A 22,104-nucleotide genomic window follows, 5' to 3' on the forward strand; every position below is an offset into this window, starting at 1 on the left:
CTGCTCAGGCCGAGGACTACCCAGTCCCCTCACATGTCCTATCAAAAGTAGTTATTCCAGTGTGCAGAAAAGCTTCAGGTGACCAACCAGATGCATGCCAGATCTGTTGTTACAAGAACTAGTCCCTGGCCTTTCTTTTCCGTTCAGGAAACTGTTTTTAAAATGTGGGTACAAAAACCGTAATGAGACAGATTGGGAGGTGCATTTTACCCTGAAGTTTTGTGTAATAGAAGTGGAACTAAATCCAGGTGTGCCGTTCCGCTTGTAGTTCTTCCATAGGCAGAAGGGTGAAAAGAGTACAGGTCCTTGGAACTGTATGTAGCATGGGCTGTATGAAGTCAGGACGCACCTTTATCTTAGTAGCAACTGTGCGCCCCTCTAGCTCAGTATTGCCTAGTCTGGCTGGCATTGATTCCCCAGGAGAAACTGGAATTGCCATTACCTGTTTGCTGGGGGCTTTTTTGTTAGTTTCTGTTTTTTAATTAGAACCGCTGGAGATTAAACAGTGGGATCTTCTGTATGCAAAGCTTGTGTTCTGCCACTAAGTAACAATTCATCTTGCTACGTGACCATTTTAAGTACTGAAGAACAGAGCTGGTGACTATTTTCCTTCAACTCATAGTTCTTTGGATCCCACCCAATGACCAGAGAATGGTAGTGTCATATCCATACACTGAATCATGTGTTCTCACAAAGTACAGTATTCTCAAAATAACTACAGTATGCTTTGATGATTCTCGCCAGACTGCATCTTCTGTTTGTTGGAAATTTGACGTTGGAACCTTTTTCCCCCCATAACAAAAACTATTGGATTACCCACTATAAATTTGAAACAGATTCTATAGCCATGATTAGGAAATGCACTTTGATGTGTGTATTCAGAATGTCCTAGAGATGCCACAGGGATAATTCTCCTAATTCCCTATTCTTTTAGAGTATCACAATGCACTTCCCATATTGAAACAACTAAGTTTAACTATGACCAAAAATAGCAATTCAAGGCTAACAGAATGCACAGGGCTGCACTTCCAGTTGGATTCTGAAGTACACAGGCAGATGCCCAATCTCCTCGAAGGAAATAAACATTTCCTGATTTCTAAGGCATTTATTTCTTTTCCTCTTATGTTCATACAGCCTTCGTTTCCTATGCCAGAATTACTGTGCAGCTTTGGTAGCAAGAATTGCTTACATACATCTTAAAATTTAGACCCAGGGATAAGTCAGCAGCAGAAATCCTAACAACAGTGCTGTTCCATGAATTATTGTGTGCAAGAACTAGCAGAAAAGTGGCAATGTGCAAGTGATCTTGTGAGCGAATGAGGACCAAAACAGTTATCCTTTTCTGCATTCATACGTATGTGCAAGGTTTTTGTGCTCATTTAAAAATAGCCCTTTAGTGCATGTAGCTGCATCCTTCTGCTTGCACAAGAGGATCTCTGCATCTGGAAGACATCTTCCACTCACAGAACAGCTTTATTTATACTTTGCCCTACAGTATTCTGTGAGAAACATGAAACTCCAAAGGAGTTCTTCCATTTGTATGACTTCTTGTGCAAGAGAATATAACACTGTGCAAGTTCTGGTGCAAATCTTTGCATGGGAATGTGCTATTTCCTATCTTGGTTCCCCTCATAGGTCTTTGGATCCAATGCATTCTCAAATAGTCTATCCTACCTACTCCTTCCAGGATAACATTTTACAGATTTTGCATCCGTATATGATGGATCTACCAGTATGAGTCACTAGACACACTACACAGAAAGTAAAGATAAGCTTTCTCTTGGGTACCTCTTTAAAGCATGCAGGTAGATTTCCAGTTTACAGAAAAGCCAGAGTAAATGGCAATGCTTAAATGCAATTTGAAACACGTAAAATGAACATTATTTAATTTTGCCTGTGGAAACAACTTGTTTAAATGAAACTCTCTTCAGGTCTCTGAGAACAGTCATTTCATAGCTGCACACAGCATACATGGACAGACACTTCAGAATAGAGTTCTGTCATTTGCCCCCCAAATGCTGCTGGCCAGCGAATGACACAGACATTCCCATTGGTGGAGGGCACCCCTTCACTTCCCCACATTCTCACACATACCATGCAACCTTTTCTGTCCTTTGAGGGGAGCGAGTGGCTGACCGTCGACTGACTTTGACTGGGTTCGCAGGACATAGCCTGGTGATGCTGTCTCCCATACTAGGTTGTCATGTCACCCAAGCACAGAGTGCTTTCCATGGGGTGGCTTCTTTTGGGGCACCGTGGCAACAGTGGCTTGTCATTGGACAGTAACAAACCACTCAGCAAGAGCAGCAAAACCTCCTCCTGGGTCCTTGTGACCTTGCCTACGCCACTGCCAATTACAATCCCTCCGTTAATGCCCATGTTGCACTTCAGAGTGACCATTACTGTAGCTTGCTATCTTTTTTAATAGTTACTTTTATAGTTCTGGAAGTGTGCACAAACATCTTCATGATTTCTTTTAGTCTTTAGAAGTGGGCAACCACTCACTCACAGCTGTCTACTATATGGAGTCTTGCCTGACCAATATCATTACAAATCTCAGCTCTCAAAAGGAGTGAAGTATGGTCACTAATATAGATGGTGAGGCTGCTTATAGACTAATTTATGCACTGTTGTCAAGCTGTTAATTGAAAACAATTTACTGCTTCTTTTGTAGCAGAGGGGGGGGATCCTAAATGACTATTCTAAAACAAAAACTCTGAGGAAGTGGCTGATTGAGATACAGCAAATGGAACCACTTGGCTGGGATTAAGTCCTGTTGGTAGGGAGGGGTTGATAACTCCTCTTTCTGGAGTAGCTGAAGATGTCAGAAATATGGAGAACTGTCTGTGCAACTCTTGAAATGGAGAGGATTGCATTGTTAAGGGAAGATCTGGTTGCCACTCCCCCTTGGTGGACCCTCCTTTTTCCTTTTCCAGTGATTTTGAAATTGACATCTCAGAAGTTGTGTGTAAATTAGACTATATGTGCAATCCTATCGTACCAATTTCCTCCTATGTTACCAACTGTACTTCACTCCCCTTGACAAGTAGGTCATCCAGGAAATGACTATTTGTGTCAGACAGCCATAAGACTGTATCTCAGTAAATGAAATACCAGGACTTGGAAAGAGTGTGCACATTTGTCTCAACTTGTTCTACAAGGATACATCCTGTCTGCTGGGGTAGTTTCTGTGACTAACTGTCAATATTATTGCTTAAATACGAGAAAGCCAGGAATTCCAAAACCACCAGGAAATCTAGCATGCAAATTAAATAAATGCTTTCTTCCCTCTCTGATTGGCAGGCCAAAAACAGCTTAAGCCAGGACCACTGTGGCATCGCGGGTGCTGCAACACCTGCAGAAACCTCCAGCGACACCCAAGAAGGGATCACTTGAACTTCTTTTTTTATTTCTTTCCATTTTTAACAAATACATACATGGATTTCACCAAAAGTTAATCAACTAATCAAATATTTAGTCTTGCAAAGTTGGCTTCTATATGCTTTCCAGTCGTATATCAAGAGCACTATAGGGGCCTTAACAAGAATAATGCAAGGGAATTATAGGAAGTGGGTTTCCAGTTTTGTAATATTAGTCTTGTAATATCAGCTAAAGGACTGATACTACAAAAGGCATAAAGAATCCATTTTCCCCTTCCACTTATTAACTTCCATGAAGTATGTAAATAATTTAAAAGAGCATGTACATCAGTGTCTATTAAAAACTGAACCAGTACCTAATGTATCTATATAATGTATGCAATAATCATCACCCCAAAAGAAGCAAATATTGGACATTTCCAAAACCTATGTTTAAAAGAAGTCTTCATTGTATTGTACTGCCAACAATTAGCTGAATTAGCCAGTCTACTGATAAAGAGGCACTGTGGTATTAAGCAGACACTAATGTTTTTGCTGAATCAGATGCAGCCTAAAATCTATGAATGTGACAGGTGGACTCAAAAATGATGATTGGCATTTTGTGGTGGTGCCCACAGCAGTTTCTTGAATTTCCAGATGTATCCACATATGTATAAGGTTTGGCACTGCTGGCTTAATATGTGTCTTCAGGCTATCTGCTTTCTTTATCCATCCCACTGTGAGAACTGATTTCTGAGCTTTCCAGTACAGGAACCAGGATATCAGAGGAAAGAGTATAACACCTGTATGTAGTATGTTATTGTGCAAAGGACTTGAAAAATACTTGTATTGGTACGCCTTGCCTTATTGGGTAGCACTTGCTGAGTATTTTTGTTGTAAGAGAACATGAGGTGTACTTGGAGATGGAAAGCTGGAGCTGATCAAAAAAGGACCACACTCACAACAGTGACTTGGATGCAATTTAAAAGTCTTCCATGACATTGTACTTACATTTATGTAACTGCATAATTTTCTTCCAGAATAGAAAATAGTTTATACTGGTGTCCCTTTTTGTCATAGCATGTTCTCCTTAGCTGTAAGCTAAGTCTGTTTCTCTGTATTAAATTATTTAGTCTTTAGAAAGTTGGTTCTCTTGTCATCTGTGAGAATTTTGCACAATGACGATTGCTTTGGCATTGCAGTGCTAAACAAGACAAACCAACTGATAAGTGTGTGCATTGATTATAGAATGTTGAGGTTTAGACCCTTATACTGAAATCATTGCACTGGGTGGGCTTAAATTGCACTGGCATGCCTCATTGAGGTATTGCAAATGAGAAGAGCCCATGTATACTGCAAGAGATCTGTTTAGAGCAAAGATGTGAACCTCAGATCCATGGGCCAGATCCAGTCCACCTGGAGTCTCAGTTCCCAGTGAGACTTAGTGACTTCCCAATGGTCTTCATCTCCTTTTTGCATCTCTAAAAGGTCCAGTGGCAACTCGTAAGGTTTAGTTACTGGCAGTAAAAGGTTTAGGCTAAACTATGCTGGTAATTCACTTTGGGCCCACCGTTTTTGCCCCAGCCACCACCACTGGAATGTGGCTCCTGAGTGCTTCTCCGAACTGAAATGCAGCCCTTGGGCTGAAAGGGATTCAGCACCCCTTCTTTAGAAGAAAGCTGCAGTGATAATCACAAATGATTGTATTTTATCTATATCCAGTGTACTCCTGTCTTTATTGCTTTGCTAATTTGATGGTATAGAATAGATCTGCATCTGTTGTTTTTGGCCTGTTCTCACCATTGTTGTTGTGAAAGGAACTGGGATGTGAATCTTGCCCAGTGACTTCCCATTCACAGTTTTTTGTTAATCAAGAAAAACTAGTTGAACTTGTATTTCTTGTGTGTAATAAATGCATTCTGAGGCACTATGCTTATTAAAGGGTCTAATGTCAAGGCAAGCACCAATGTTTGTTAAAAGTGATATGGATTTGAAAATGACAGAGGTAGAGTTTTGTAGAAATAGTTGCATATGCTGCAGTTGTGTTGCATCCATTGGAAAAAATATGGTTATTTTCTCTTGCTCTTTTTATTGAAAGGAATAGAATATATAGGATATATAGGATTTTCACAAAAATAATATTTTTAAAAAAATATTTGTAAATATCTGGGTGTTGCTTACCCTTCAATATCCACTAAGCTGGGAATAAGCTGCACAGATTTCAGGGGGTCTTTTCTGAATAGATTTCACCGTAAATTTACACAAGTACTTTACACATGTCCACCTTCTGCTAAATTTGCCTCTCTTTTCCTTCCTTCCCCTGCTTTCAAATTTAGATGGTAGAGACTTGGGATCTTTTGCTGATGCTTTCTGTGACGTGCCACGTACATTGGTGCTGTATAAATGAATGATCGTAATATAAATGCTTATTTCCTATTAGGCTGGTCCATGGCCAGTTTGTTGTATCTTAATAAAATGGCTTCAAGGCTGTAATGCTTATGGTGGACACGTCCCATTGCACAAGAGTACTGGTGCAATAATCAAGAATGGAATTTGTAGAATATCTACTTTTATATGGATTCAGATTCTCCTGTATTCATGCCATCTTAAACAATTATATGAAGAAGCATGGCATAGAATCATTTATAATCATGGCAGTAAGAATTTTATTCTTGAAATACTAGAGGCTGGAAGAAATATAAATGTAAGATAATGGGAATGAATATGTGGCTTTTGTTAAAATCAGTGCATTGTATACAAACCAAAGGAGGAAGACAACTTCAGTGCCCTTTTAAAAAACTGATAACCCATTATTCATTTTTGGAGAATGAATGTGCTGGGCATAGGTTTGGTTTATGTTTATGATCCTAAAACTTTTTACCTTCTTTCTTGAGCAATGTGATTTTACCCAGAATGAGCGTTGGTAGCTTGTGAGGTTGTGCAGCAAGCAGGAATCTGCCAGTATCCCCCTCCTTCCTTGGAACCAGTCGCCCAGGTGCATTGCTCCTTGGCCGTGCATTTGGGTGCGACATCACTTGAAACTGGATCTTGACTGTTTCCTTTCAGTTGACAGTACTTCTTGCTGGAAGACTTTTTATAAAGCACCATTTTGTTAACAACGTTAACATGGAAGAAGGATTAGTTATATGGGTGATAAGGAGAAGTAACTGATGATGCAATTTCTTGCTCTGTCGTTTTCACTCTCCCTGTCTATAGAAATGTGTTTTAGCTTTGCTCTTTCATCTCTAGTGGCTTTCCTTCATTTCCAGATTATTCAGAGTCAATTGCAGAAGGACTGAAATGTGTTAAAAGACATTTCTAAATGTTGTTATTACAGCATAACTTAAAAGCAAGAGAATGTTAATTACATTAAAAGCAGTTTCTCCTATGAGCAGACATGTTAAGGAATATATAATGTCTTGTTGTTACATTTGTCAGCTTGCCAAGATGGAGGCTTCCATAGAATAATTTAGTGTTCCATCCAGGAGAACTTCACCAAACTAACTTCTAACAGTTGTCTTTATTTGTGGACAATTTGTGTCACTTGTACGATGTTGCTTTCTTGTCAAAAGATCTTTGTAATGGCACTTGACAGTTGGGGAAATCAGAAAGTTAGCCAAAGTAAGTGTGTAGACTTGTAGGGTTGAAAGATACAATGAGACAGTGAACTTGCTTTCCATTTTGGAGGAGTGTCAAGACCCCTCTTTTTAACGTAGCTTTTTTTAAGCACTGCTGGTTTTTAAGGTTGCTTAAAATGTATGCATATTTGATTATGGTTTTTATTTTCTGACTTTGCTGTTTTTGGCTTCAGAAAGAGGGACAGAAATGTATCAATATATGCACAGTAATAGGGAATGGCAAAAAGGCAGTGAAAGTCTTTAGCCAGTAAAAACCTTACACTGGTGTTGCACATCACACCCATTTGCCACACTTCCAAGCAGTCTTTCACAATGTGTTTGAGTGAATAGATGAAAAAAGAGGGAATTCTTGTTGTTGTTGTTGTTGTTGTTTTCCTCTACAATAACTTGTAGGAATTTAAACCCTAACTTCTGTGAGAATGATAGTAGGTAGTGTTAGGGAAGCCAACATTATCCTCCTTTGTTACTCACGTGGCAGAGATTGAGGTAGTGCTCATCGAGAAAGTTTATGTTAACCGTACAGTTCCAAAGAGCAAATTATGCACAGTAAAACGGAAAAGACCACTGAGAAGCAGCAAGATGGGAAAGCGTTGATTTGACATTACCAGCTGGTGCCATGTGGTGTTTTTGTGAGGCAGGCAGGACAGCAGTGCGCAGGCTTACAACTGCTGGTGAACCATCAAGGCAGTCATGTTAGGGTTTTGTTGGACAGTCAGCAGCCAAGCTCCATACTGCAGTGTCCTGCATTCAGTGCTGCTACCCAGTAATAAAGGCATGGAAAATTTCCTGCCACTCCCCTCTTAGGAATTTTTCTCTATTTCTTTGTACCATGCTACCTCTCTGGACACTGTTGGGTAGAGAAACTGAGAAATCCAAGGGTAGCTTGTGCCCATAGCCCTTTTGCTAACTTTATACAGTCAGTTTATCCTTAAATCAGGTAATTTATAGCCTCCTTTATTTATTTTCCCATTCTCTGTATCTCACCATTTCTCTTTCCAGCCTTCCCCCATCCCATCCCACATGGGGGTAACATTGCCATCAGCAGCCAAGCTTGCTTTGTCATGGAGTCTTTCAGTGGCAGTCTTCTGCCATTTCTATGCTTCCCTCTCCTTATCAGCCAGATGCTTCTTCCCCCAGTCTCTGCCTTTCTATGACCTTTCTAATTAAATATGTTGACATAAGTAAGTAATCCATGGGCATAACTATACTCACCATTTTTCTTTTTTGTAACACATGTTCCTGAAAGAAAATCTGTGGACAGGTTACTTGGAAGTTCGAGACCCACCACCTGGTATCAGTGCTGTTCCTGAATATTACAATCTACTAGGATTGAATTTACCACCTGGATCTCAGAAAGGGCTAATACCTCTCTGAGGGAGGGCATAGGTTCCATTTAAAGAGACAGGAACTAATCCTGTCCCTGCCCCCACCCCCCAAAAAAGGTCACATTTGGGTTACTTGATTAGATAATTACCACCCAGTAGCTAATATATTGGCCTTATGTAAATCACTAGAAAATGTGCTGGCTTCTCAGCTCCAGGTGGTATTAGAGTATACCAATAGTTTTAATCTCTTCCAGTCTGGTTTCTATTCTGCTTTTGGGATAAAAACAGCTTGGCTGCCCTGATATATGGCTTAAACTAGGGAATGGACTAAGTGAAATTCCAGTGTGTTGCTTCTATCACTTTTGGCAGCTTTCAGTACCATCCGCCGTTGATGCTCCTGAGTTGCCTAGTCAAGTAGGACTGAAGTGAAGCATATTAAAATAACAAAAGTGCTTTAGCCGTAATACAGGGGCCTTGCTTCAGCTGATCCAGCATGCAGCCACTGGGCTTCTTATGGAGTCTAAGCAGCTAGAGCATAGAAAGCAGATTCTGTATCAGCTGCACTAGTTCCCAGTGCATTTCTGAGACCAGTTTAAAAGTGCCAATAATCTACCTTGAAAGCCATGGATGGCTTAAGATCAGGTTGGTTTGAGGACTGGTTGCACTAGTATGAACCTGGCTGGCTATTTGATGTCCTGTTAATCTAGACATAAAGAGGAATTGTAGGCTTTGTTGTACCCTCTCAGCACTTAATTTGCAACTTGCCTACAAAAACCCTGTGAAATATAGCATGGAAGTCTAGAAAAGAACTGGATGAGCACAAACAGTCCTCGTAACTCCACTGGGAAGCTCAGTTATCAGCTCTCAAAACACTGACAACTTTGGGTACAAGAACCTAAACAGCAGGAAATACAAGCATGCATAGAAGACTAGATGAGGCAAATTGGGTATGCTTCCAGGGAATAGCCCAAGGGGTTCAGGATGCTTTCAGCTAGGCAAGTCCAAGCCAGACTGATACCTGTATCATTGGAAGCTGCTTTATGTCAAGTCAGAGTATTGGTCCTTCTTACTTGACGCTGTCTGAGATTCTCTTCATGGTTTCAGTCATAGATCTTTCTCATCCCTACCTGGAGATGCCTGGCTGGTCTTTGTGAAGCACCTTTTAGTTCTCGCAAAATCACCAGGGGATCAGTGAAATTAGGTTATACACCAGGGGTCCTCAAACGTTTTGACCAGGGGGCCAGTGGAAAGCTGCCGGTGCTGGGCGCAGGCTGGAAAGGTGGGGCCTGGTTGTGCACGCGGGGCGGGAGCGTGCTGGGGTGGGGCAGTGCGCGAGGCGAGGTACGTGCGGCAAGGCGAGGCGGGGGCAGGCATGCGCCGCGAGGCAGGCACACGAGGCAGCGGCTTGCTCGCTTGGAAATCGCTTTCTCCGAGTGAGCACACCGCTGCCTCCCGCATGTGGGGTGAGGTGGGTGGCTGTGGGTGCGTGTGTGGGTGCGCGTGCGGTGGGTCCAAATGGACATGGCGGGCTGGATAAATCGGCATGGCGAGCCAGATCCGGCCCCTGGGCCGTAATTTGAGGACCCATGTTAATACACAGACGCACGCACACATACCCTGTCTGGAAACCTAGAGCTGTATAAAGTCTGAAAATTGATGGGGAAAAGTTTTTCTAACTTTATAATTCCACAGATAAAATTTAAGGTCAAAATCAGGTTAAGGACAAGACCCATTTTTATCTACTTACTGTGTGTCAGTTCCAGAAGCCTGATCTGTTTCACCTATTAGGGAGAAGCAGCGATACAGGATTCCTGTTAAGCATTCAGAATTAATTCTGTCCTTTCTTTGCTTGCTTGCTTGCTTGCTTGCTTGCTTGCTTGCTTGCTTGCTTGCTTGCTTGCTTGCTTGCTTGCTGCTGCTGCTGCTGCTGCTGCTGCTGCTGCTGCTGCTGCTGCTGCTGCAATCTAGCTCTCTTAGAGATGAAAAGAACGGGCAGGAGATGATGGCTCAGGGTAGCTAGCATTGGTGCAGCATTTTGTAATCTCAAGCAAGTCATGTTGTTGAATACAAAGTATGCTGAACTGTCCAGCTCTGCTGCCTTGGCTTCAGTGCAGGATGCTACCCCAGACACAGCTGTGCAAAGCTCCAGTGGCTGGAGCCAGAGCTAGGACTGGGCTACAGTTCAAGTCAGCCTTGTCCTCTTTTGAGGAGCAGGAGGAGTTACAGGCTGAGTTCATGCGTTTCACCAGTGCAACCTTACACAGTAGTATTGAATTTTCATTCTTGGTACTGGAGTTTGTGAGCATAACTTCTGACTTCTTCCTTTCTTAAAAACATGTTTTAGATATGGGAAAATTGTATCCACGAAAGCTATTTTGGATAAAACAACAAACAAATGCAAAGGTGAGTTCATTGTTCATTCTTTTTTCAACTTTGGTTTTGAAATGACTTATGATTGTCTTTTTAAAAAGTTAATTGGTGTTGCATTACATGGGAGCATTTGTCCTTAGGAAAGTTGGAGCGGACCCAGCATTTAAAAGTGTGCCAAAACTTCTGATGACTCCAGTCAAATTTAACATGCATGGCACTGTTTGGCATTTAGCCTCTGCTTCAAAGAAGAAAGGGGAATTTGAAAATGGTATTTCCTTGCCTGCTGAGATGAGAAGTCTTTACAAAAGACTATTTGACTGCACAGAGTATCTGAAAAGATTACATATTGTGTAAATTGGCTTTATTAATTAGAATGGACTAGTGTTAAGCAGTTCTTAATTGCATGTTCCAGTCCTCTAATTGTGTTTGTGTTCTGTTCCTTTTTGAATATAATAGAGAGAGGAGAAAGGGGTTTCATTTTCACTGACATAATTATAGCTAGAAAAAATAATAAACTTGTTTCTGAGACACTGGGTGCATTAATTTAGTTTATTGACCTTCATCATTCATTGTAATTATGATTAGATCATTTCCTAACATAATGAGTAGTAGGTAGAGCAGAGTGGCAAACACTGACATATCAGGTTTCAGCCTTTCTTTCCAAATGAGGAAGATGCTTTCTAAGCAAAGAAGAAACACCCACTAACTTAGCAATATTAACATTGACTCCCTCCGAGAACAGGGACCAAGTTGACAACTAAGAACAAAATAAGTTTAAGCTCCTGATTAATTAAATCCAAATGTTTTATTCAGAGGCTGTATTTTTTCTAGGGCATAGAAAGACAATATTAATCTCAAAGCAGAGATACTACTAATCTAAAATGCATATTTGTCAATAGTATATTTATGCCAAAGTTATAGTCTTACTTAAATATGATGTCTCTCTCTCTCTCTCTCTCTCACTCTCACTCTCACTCTCACTCTCACTCTCACTCTCACTCTGTGTGTGTATGTGTGTGTGTGAATAAATAGAGGGTACTTCAACTAAGTTGAATTTATTGGGACTTGATTCTGAGTAGGTATATAAAGAATTGCATTGTTATGATGCCATATGAGTTTAGAATCTTTTCTCCTATTTTTATCCTATTCCTGTTTGTAGTTTTTGTGTATGCCTCAGTTTGCAAGAGGTGAATTGGGGGAGTATTTGTACAAATCCCTTGCAAGAGTGAACTATTTTAAGTGTTCAGTAAAATATAGGAACGTCTTTGAAAAAATTAGGGAAACACATTTGTCAACTCTCATTCCCCTTACAGAGGAAATTCATCATCTGCAGCAATGCATGTCATTTGCTTTGCACTGAGATTTATATTGGAAATATTATAAATCAGAGCCCTATTTTAATCTAAATAATTTGTCATCTATTACAAAACATAATTTGCATCTTATCAGGACCATCAGGCTGCTTCTTACATTCTAATGTCTCAGCCTGAAGCATACTATACTATTTCATATGATACTTTAAAAAAGAGGCTACTTTATATGTTCCTCTAGAATAGTGAAAAGTTCTCAAGCTTCTTAAACTCCTTTGAAATCCGTGCATTATACTTGTCTATTATGGTATGCAGATCAATAGCATGAAGTGACTTGAAGTGAAAGGTGAAGCATACTATGCTCTAGACTAGAATATGGCAGTGATGTAGGGCAGAAAAATTTCCACTGCTACTTTTTTCCATGGAAAATTTTCTATTTCTATAAATCCATGCAATCATAAAAATTAGAGACATTCAGAGCTGACCCTCCACAAATGGAATGGCTCTTTGTACTGGCAGAAGCATCCAGGATACAATGAAAATCTGTGGAATTCTGTAGTCTCTTGGTAGATGCAGACAAAGACTTCTGGCACCCACTCTCCAGAACTGTCCAGAGCAGGTTTTCAGGGGCAAAGGAGACTGCAAAGAGGAGGGTGAGTTGGTAAAAACTCACCTGATCCTCTTCACCTCCAATGAGATCATCCAGTTCTGCTCCATGCAAATCTGAATCCAAACTATCATCACTAAATACAATACCAGGTAACAATTCCTAGAAAGTAAATGTAGATAAATCATACATAGTTCTTTAGCTAGGTACAGTTAGGATCTTGATGTCCTTCCGGGCCTTTACTTGCTTCAGAAAATAATATAAAGTGATATATTTAAATCTAATCTATACAAATATTATAATAAAAAGATTTCCAACGAATTTGTTTGGACATCATGTTTAATGCATATTAATCGTATTTTATTCCATCCACCTACCCCCTTCAAATATCTCCATTCAAATACTGTTGATAAATTTTTGAGATCTTATTTATAGAATGTAAAATGGCTACAGCATACCTTTTTGTTAAATAGGTATGCCTCATGAGTTCCCAATGGATTGAGGACCCTTCAAACTTTTTCAGGAAAAAAAATGATTAAGATATCTCTGAATAGCCATCGAGAAGAACTGGTTATTACTTCTGTGGGCAATTCCTCAGAATGCAAGCAGAGGAAATAGAAAATGCACTAGACCTTCCATACCCTTAATGTAGTGTACAGAAAAGGTTGTGAAGTGGCTTATTTAAATTAACGTATGTGTGCCATCTCATGATTAGTATCTTTAGTCAAGATCTCCAAGTTCCCATTTGGTGTGGTTATGAGGACAGTCTCCAGCCCCATCGGCAGCACGCACTCTTGTTGTCGTGTTCCAAAACTTGAAAAAGGCCCTTGGCAAAAATTAACATGATTTTTTCTGAATCAATGTGTTGATATATGTAGTGATACTGCAGTGCATGTAGGGATAGCAAGTAACATATAATAAATGACTTTTTGCCATTCCTTTCATGATGAGAGATCACTATTCATGGATGAATGTCCATTATATATTCAGTAGATAGGGAAAGAAAGAGCAAATACAAATAAAAATCAAGGCTGCAGACAGTAGTTTTATACACAGTAGTAAATGAGGAGTGTTTTTAAGCAGTTCTTTCATAAATGGAGTATGCTTCAGTATAGATATCCACAAACTAAAACAAAAGTGATCTCCAGCCTGGTATAAGACTGAGGACTGCACTGTTATTCAGTCAGCTATTAACTACCACGTTTTCTTAATACTGGGGTTCTGTTATGCATGAATGAACCACTGGCATGAGAACATGATGTTCAGATATAATGTTTCTGGCTTGATAAACTATGTTTCAATAAGATGAAAGCAAATGTCAGGTCCACACACATGTCCCATATCATTCCCCATCATATAATAATAGTTGTGCTTCAATTTCAGCAGCTTTAAAATACAGTTTCCCATGGCATCCAGGATTGAACCCCATGCTGTAATGTTGTTTTTCTGACCTGAAACTTCGTTATCAAACAGATATTGAATCATAGTTGGCTGCTTAGAATATAATAGAAAACGGCATTTCAAAGCAACCAGGACTGAAGAACCAAAGTCATTGCAAGTGAGGAAGAGGAAAGACAAGGAGGAAATGATCAGACCCAACACTTATTTTCAACTTATTAAACCTGTAACCATATATTCAAAAGATGCTGGTCCTTAACGCCATATCCCACATAAATGAATCTGAATGTGGAATACATTTAAGACCTATAGCAATTATTTCTGAAAAGACCATTTAAGCCTATAAAACAGATTTCTTAGGTGCATTAAGCTTACTTTAAAGAAAATGGGTAGGAGATGTAACAGTCAGCTTCACAACCTCACTTGAGGACAAAATGAAGCATGAACCTTCAGGTAGAATGGATGGAAAATGAATTTTTCAGTTTTTCTTGTTCAACAAGTAATTGATGTTTTAAATTTCAGGTTATGGTTTTGTAGACTTTGACAGTCCAGCTGCGGCTCAGAAAGCAGTATCTGCTCTGAAGGCTACTGGAGTTCAAGCACAGATGGCAAAGGTAAGATAAATGCTTTTTTGACCACTGAAAAGGTAACTGCAAGTAAAGCAAAAATATCCCTTATGGAGAAGGTAAGAAGAGGTTCCTCCTCCATTTGCTCCATCAAGTCACCTCCAACTTATGGTGACCTTATAAATGAGAGCCGTCCAAAATGTCCTGTCTGTCACAGTCCTGCTCAGCTTTCGCAAAATCAAGGCTATGGCTTCCTTTATGGAGTTGATTTATCTCATATTTGGCCTTCCCTTTCTTCTTCTACCTTTGTCTTTATCTAGCATTATTGTTTTCTCCAGTGAGTTTTGCCTTCTCATGATGCGCCTGACCAGGGTAGGAACTGATCAGGCACATAGTACATAAATGGACTATAGTCGAAAAGCATAAAGGGTTAAATCCCTGTTTCCGTATAAGGATCCTAATCCAGATCAGGCCTCCCATGCTATAACATAGCCATTTGCTTACATATTCAAGGTAATGTTGAGTTTGGCTCTAAGAAAGGCCCATTCAAGTCATGCAGCTGGCAGAGGTTCTTCTGCCTTAAGTGCACATCTGATTTGTAAATAGTACAAAAGAAGAAGCATGTGGGGAAAGGGGAACTTTCACAAGTATTTAGTAAGACATTTCTTGAACCTCTCTGCTTGTTAAAGTCACTTGATGTTGATTTCCCTGTTGACAAGATGGGTATGTCCTGTGCATATACTTTTCTGCCATTCTTTATATTTGCTCTTCTAAGTGTGGAAATTTACTGCTACTTAAAATGTTCAAGTGCTTAAACTTGAGAGTTCTTTAGCATAAGTAAACATGAAATGGACCTGGTCTTCCTTTAGTATCACTTGTGTATGTTCTTAAGTATTGTGTGAGCCAGGCAGCCTTTTCCGCTGGAGCTATGCTTTTTTCCAGTTTCTCAACTAAGGAACAGTGGAGCTAATAACCTGAAATGTCCTTGGATACATTCCAGGAAAACAAAATGAAAAGCATATGTTTATTACTTAATGCATATTTTATCACATGTATGCGCAGTTGTTCTTACTGAAGTCAAATGAGATGAGCCTTTCCTGAGTTGCGGATATTTTGTAGGTTTTTACGTTAAATGATAGTGTCATACTATTTAACTGAAACTGAAAAGCAGCAACAATAAAATCGCATTCAACATTGGTGATAATGAGCCCCCTCGTATAAATTTGGGTGCAGATTCATTTAAAAACAACAGTATGTTTTCCAAAGTTTGTTGGTGTTCTCTCAAATGAAGGGTTATGTCTCCTCTCAAACTGAAGGTTGAGAATACATTATGGTACAAATTTGGAAGGCAGCAGCGCTCTGAAATAAGCAACTGTGTGTTATTGCAATGGGGGAGGGTGTCTTGTGCACATTACCGTCTGCTCAGATGGATTCATGCAATTCTGAAGAGGAGGGAGAAGGTGAGCATGGCTGGGGGGCTGCCAATTTCGAGGTTATCTAGTGAAGTTTCTCCAGTAGACTGTGAGAACCACCCCACCTTGGAAAGGAAGGAAGGCTTTTAAGGGCTGGAGTAGGAGAGGACACAGAAAGCTCCTTCATCAGGTCAGGAGACAACAGGTCAAGGAGCAAACTAGTTACGAAGTATTCAGCATCCACACCATCTGGCCCACATCCAGTAGCTGCCATTCTCAGGGCGGAGTCCGAAGCTGTACTGAAAGGAAGTTTCAGCTTTTACATGGGTAGAAACCTGTCCCACAATTCAAAGCGAATGCTACTCAGATTTATGCTATGCTGTAACCAGTTAAGTTTTAATAAAAGAATTGTGTTTCTAAGGAGTATTTTGAGTCTGCTGAAAGAATAAGAAAGAGGGTTGTGCCATGTTTGTAACAGTCGCAAAACATCTTGTATTATGGCGTATATTCATTCACCCCATAAAAGAAAAACTGTGTGTGGTGGATTTTTAGGAGCACCATATCAGGGGACATAAAGTTTTCTAGTTTGTAGAGAAAACTTCATGCATCATATTTGTAATGTCTGCAGTGTAATTAATTACAATATATCTGGTTCCATAGTATTTGTCTTGAATAGCACGTCTATCGACAAGGAAGATAGGACAGAAAATGTACAGACTTTGCATGCGAAGAGAGTTCCCCTGCTAGAACTTTTTTTAGTTTTGTCACGCAGAAGCATAATGTCCAAGAAGGATAGCAGCTTAGGCCTCATTTTTACTGGCTTACATACATGTGTCAACTCTGTATTACTTGAAAGGGTAGGCGGAAACTTACAAGTTCTTTATTTTTTAAAATAGAAAGGTACCATGTCAAGGTACTTTGTGGGGACAATTGCACTGAGCATAATTCAACCTTCAAAAAGGCCAACAGAAATCCTATGGCTAAGGAATACTATGTTTTATAGGATTTTTTTTCTTTTTAAACTTACATCAGGTTACATCTTCACTAAATTAAAATTAAAGCTCCTTTTGCCAATACAAAACATTTAAAAACTGCCTGAATTTTTCATTATTAGTTCTTTCTGTATGCTTTGGTTCCTGCCAGTAATGTTAATGGAATAAATCTAGTATTTCTGGTGTGTTTTCTTAAAATTCTGAATGACATCTTCATGCCAAAAATTGTGCTCCTATTGAAATGGCACTTAGGAATATCTCCATTCTAATGAATTGAAAGAAACTCTGTTTCAGATTTCCTAACTATGTTCTTGTTCCATGGTGTAGCGAGAAATAAAGACTCTTTTCACCCATGCTCCTTGCCTTGTTTGAATGGCACTATAACCAGGAAGGAGATACTGTCTTTTGTGTACATACAGAGATCTAAGAACAGTATGAATGGCATACTCCTTTTGTTTTTAAATGGAACTTTCTGGTAGCCATTCCAAAATGTCAATAATGAAATTGATTTGAAGAAGATCTTGTGCTGAACATCATGAGGTTGTCTGCAGCATTATGAAAGTCAGTGCTGAGTCGAAAGCTCTGGAACAGTTTTATCAGAACTGCACCAGTGTCCCCAAACCCTAGTATTAGTGAAGATTTGCTCCTTTAATTTTTTCCTACTTGAGAACTCAATATGCTGTAAGCGTAGGGAATGTGATGTCAAAATGTTGAAAGAATTCAAAAGGGAAAATTGTCTGGTTTTTGTTGCAACAGCCTGTGAGTCTTGTGGCACCTTAAAGGCTGACAGACTGGTTGTGCCATGAGCTTTCGGCAGCTGTAGACCACTTCATCAAATGCATGAAATTTTACCTGCCATTGGCAAGTGCTGAAAGGGTTGCACAAGCACCTTTTCTCATCTCCCTCAACTACAGAAGCAATATACCATACTGGATCCTATGGTGTTGGCAAACAAGCATATACATGACACGTCCTTCTGTTGTTGTTTGAGATGTTTGCTAGTGTTGGTGCCCACCAATTCTACTGAAAATGTTTCAATACAACATTGACTTTTTCCTGTTCTTAACATTTTTATTTTGATCTCATAAGATTTGAATGTCCTAGTATTTTCACACTTGATTTCTTTTAAGTTAGCCAATTAAAAAACAACAACAACCCTCTATCTTGAAGTGATGCTGACACAGGAAGATTTGTTTGTTTCATTCCATTTTCACTCATTGTTTGGCATGTGGTTCACAGTAAAGTTATAGTCCCATTTACCTGGGAGTAACCCCTTTGACCCTATAGAACTCAGTAGTCATGTACAGGATTGTGCTGCAAAAGTGAAATCTATAGGATTAAAAAAAAAGACTAAAACAGTACCCACTGAGAATGTCTACCTTGCAATGACTTGTGAGATTGTAACACTCATGCCCTGCTTTGGCATACTAGAGTGCCTTCTGTAGAGATTATCAATCATCAGATCTACCTTTTCGTACCATAGCAGAAAAATATCAGTGGGTTAAAATGCCTCCCCCTTCCCCAAATTCTGGAAAGCTGAAGACTGTTGCTGCCTCAGTTAGCTGGGACTGCAAGCTGGAGGAACTGAATGGAAAATAAATGCATTATGTCCAGTTTGCCTGAAAAATGGGGCCTAATAGGACATGTGGAGGACCACTGGATTTAATAATGATATATGCCTTGGAGGCAAGTGTCCTTCAGCCCTACTTACTATCACCAAAGAGTCTTAATTTGACAAGTAGACTTTCCCGTCGTCATGTAAAAGACAAGGAGCCGCAGAATCAGAGATGGGCTTCCTCTGAGCCTAGTTGTCCACTTCTGCAGTAAATTAGCACAATCCCTGCCCCCCCCCCTTTCTTCTAATGTTCCCTTTGGCAGTTAAACGGAAAACCAAAGTTAATATTCCTGAGGAGAAAAGACGAACATAATTAAACTGCTGTGTTAACAAATGGGAAGATTCTTGATCGATGACAGGGATAGACATATTTAAGAAATATAAAACTCACTTTGAATTCAAGTTTGCACTGCTTAATAGTGCCTGATTAAACACGATTTCAGTAAAGTTCCGCAACTTGCGAGCCGTATGTGAAAGCTTTCCTACAAGTACCAGAAGTGTTTGTTCTGCAGAGCATCAGGAGAGCGTCCATGTTAATCTTTTTTGGACGGAGGAGGAAAACACTTTTACTAGTTTTAATAGAGGAATAGACAGACCAGCACCATATTCAGCATTCAGCATTGCATGCTTTGCTGCTGCTTTTTGTACTGCAATTTGCCATGAATCTTTAAAAGGGAATGCAATAATAATTCATCTAAATTAAGACAAGTGATGCAAAGATTTTGCAACCACTTTCTTTATCACTTTCCAGTTTTACAAAGAGGGAAGGAGAAATGCATGCCCTGGCTCACTCAGGTAGGCAATAGCTTCAGTGCTCCCATTATACTGTAGTCTGTTAAGCAAATCTGTAGTAATCCCTGTTAATCTTTTTTTTTTTTTAATTGTCCAAGGGGCATGGCTATCTAGCTGACTTTATAGTCGAATGTATTCTTTGCTTTTCTATATAACAAGTAGCATTTAAACAGCAAAAATCTGTTAAAACTAATAATGGTTTTTGAAATATTATCACAGTTTTTTTAAAAAAGAAGACCATACATGACAACATCCACTTTAATGAAAACTTGACTTTGTAAATTATCTGCGAGCTGGAGAAATCCATCAAAAATTTACGTATCAGCAGAAACTACAAGGGCCAGGAATTTGCAGAAAATTAAATTGCTTCTGTATCATCAAATGAAAAAGGCACAAGCAGTTTTCCAGTACAAATAATCTGATGCCTATAGTATGGAAATGGCACTAGATATCTGCATCCTGTCCTTTAAGGTTCATACATGAATATATAAATTCTGCTGCAAGTATAATATTCCCAATGTCAGATATTTACCGTTTTGTGCACCTATTGCACCTATCATAGATATTAGAGATAATACAAGACACCAGTCCAGACCAAACAAATGAAAGCATTTTAACATACAATACTTTGAAAGAGAAAGCGAGGCTTTTAATGATAGTGATTGTAATTGCAGAGTTGAGCTCTGCATTCTAAACAGTCCTGGAGTACAATTATTCCAGCTTCATGCTTCATGTAGTTTTAAAAAGGAAGACAACAACACATATGATTAAACAATTAACCTTTCAGCATCACTACAATGTTCATTCTAACCAAAATTACCTTTGAATATTTATTATCCTTGTGATCAATGAATAAAAATAATGGCCACGCTATGTTTGGGAGAGAGAAGCCAGCTAATCAGGGAACTAATGTAGTCCTTTTATTCCTGTAATTTTACAAGCATCGCATTTCATGATATACAGATATCTACTTCATTCTGTGTATTTGTGCTGAATGGGTCGAAGTAAGAACTGATGCTGTCACAGCTAAAGCTACACAGTCTGCATTTTAAAGGGAGGCACCTCTTTAGTGGTGTACATGAACGCTGTTCCCATAGGAATGGAGACAAGCCACAGGACTTAATCCCTTTTGCCAAAGGATCTTCCATATTGTCAGCAGCCAGCATCCCCGGTCACATGTTTCTGAATGGCTGTAAGCTGTGACCCTTTGCAGAGCAAGAGAAAGCAGATGTCTCCTCATGCTGCCAAGCTGATGGCGTTTTTTCTCCCCCTTGCGTGTTAGGAACAGTTCCACACACAGAGACTTTTGGTAATTAGTTTCAGATGACAGTTAGCAGTCTTACACCGTGTACAACCTCCAATCACTACTTTTTCTGTTCAAGTGAATGCTTGGAGCTGACTCTTCGGTTTCTTAATAAATGGGAACTGTAGCTTTATGCTTATTAGGTATTTAATTGCTCCTGTGGAAGAATAGTTCTATGCATATGGAAAAACACTACCTTAAATCAACCATGCTTTGTTATGCTTAAGGAAAAACAATCAGTTTAACACTGTGTTACCTTCTTCCTTTTTATAGCAAAAGTCCTGGACAGTAGCAAATGACATTTTCTGTTGCTAAGCACCTAAAAGTGCAGCAGCTTCTGCTTTTTTACTGGACAGGATGTGCTACAGATTGCTGAGGCAAAAACTATAAAATGTGAATAATTTTGCAACATGAGGATCCTTGCATTTCCTCACTTTGGAGAACAAGCACATGTACTTCATGTGTCTTTCCTAAATGGATTGTCCAAGCTGGGAGGATCCAAGGTGCATTGTCTCGGACTTAGTTTAAACTTATATTTCAGAATAGGAGAGTAGGCTCAAATGAGCATTCATGGAGTGCCTCTTTCTGTTAGCTGGATCCAGAGAAAAGTGTGTATATCCCCCAGATCCCTGAAAGGTTCCCTGAAGGGTGGCAGGGCCCCACTCAGTGAGGAGGGCTATTCCACAGGGAGCTGAAGCCAAGGAAGAATCCACTTTGGAAGGGGCAAGTTCTTTATGTGTAACCAGGTTTTTTCCCAGTCTTCCATGATAGAATAAGCTGGCATGTGTGAACATGGTGGACATGTGTGTGTTAGAGCGGCTTAAAAAAGAGACAGACAAGAGAAATACATATGCACTCACATGCATGCATAAACAGAGTAATTAAAAATATACTTAGAGCTTATGCATCAGTGGCTGTAATATTAAATAGATACCAGGAATGCCTAGAAAATAAAAAGGAGAAAATAGAGATCTGGCCAGTATAAAGCTTATGAATTGTCCTCTAGATTAAGATCATATAGACTAAATTTGTAGCCTTTTCCTTTCTCTCAAGTATGTTGGTGACCTTAATTTGTTCAGTAGGAAGCAAATGGAAATCTGAGAGACTATGTGCAGAAGATTTAAAATGTCTTGCAATGGGCTAGTATTTTAAGAATCACAGTTCTGTGGTTACAGAATCTTGCTGCATTGGAGTTCTACCTATGTATATGTTAGCTAGAGCTGCTTTGAGAGGAAAGAAGGCAGATGGAGGAAAGAATAGAAAAATACAAATGCAGTATTTATGAACATGGTTGTTCCAAAGATTTAGTTGGAGCATGCAGAGTCCCCTTCTGTCTGTAGCTGCCCCCACCAGCTTCAGGGACACTTTTATGAGGAAATTAATTATGGTAATCATGAGTAGATTTACCTTCTACTTC

General features: G+C 39.5%; 1 protein-coding gene across 5 annotated transcripts in view; it reads left to right on the forward strand.

Moving 5' to 3' along the window:
* The window catches only part of RBMS1 (RNA binding motif single stranded interacting protein 1), a 154,106-nt gene that overhangs the window by 103,920 nt on the left and 28,082 nt on the right, over positions 1 to 22,104 (forward strand). For all 5 annotated transcript variants that reach the window (XM_044417741.1, XM_044417740.1, XM_044417738.1 and 2 more), the window contains 2 exons: positions 10,667 to 10,725; positions 14,530 to 14,621. In XM_044417741.1, the coding sequence (XP_044273676.1) occupies positions 10,667 to 10,725; positions 14,530 to 14,621 (151 nt within the window). The remainder of the gene's footprint in view (positions 1 to 10,666; positions 10,726 to 14,529; positions 14,622 to 22,104) is intronic.

The sequence above is a fragment of the Varanus komodoensis genome, unplaced genomic scaffold, assembly GCF_004798865.1.
Source record: "Varanus komodoensis strain SLA01 unplaced genomic scaffold, ASM479886v1 scaffold9, whole genome shotgun sequence".
Taxonomy (NCBI): Eukaryota; Metazoa; Chordata; class Lepidosauria; order Squamata; family Varanidae; genus Varanus; species Varanus komodoensis.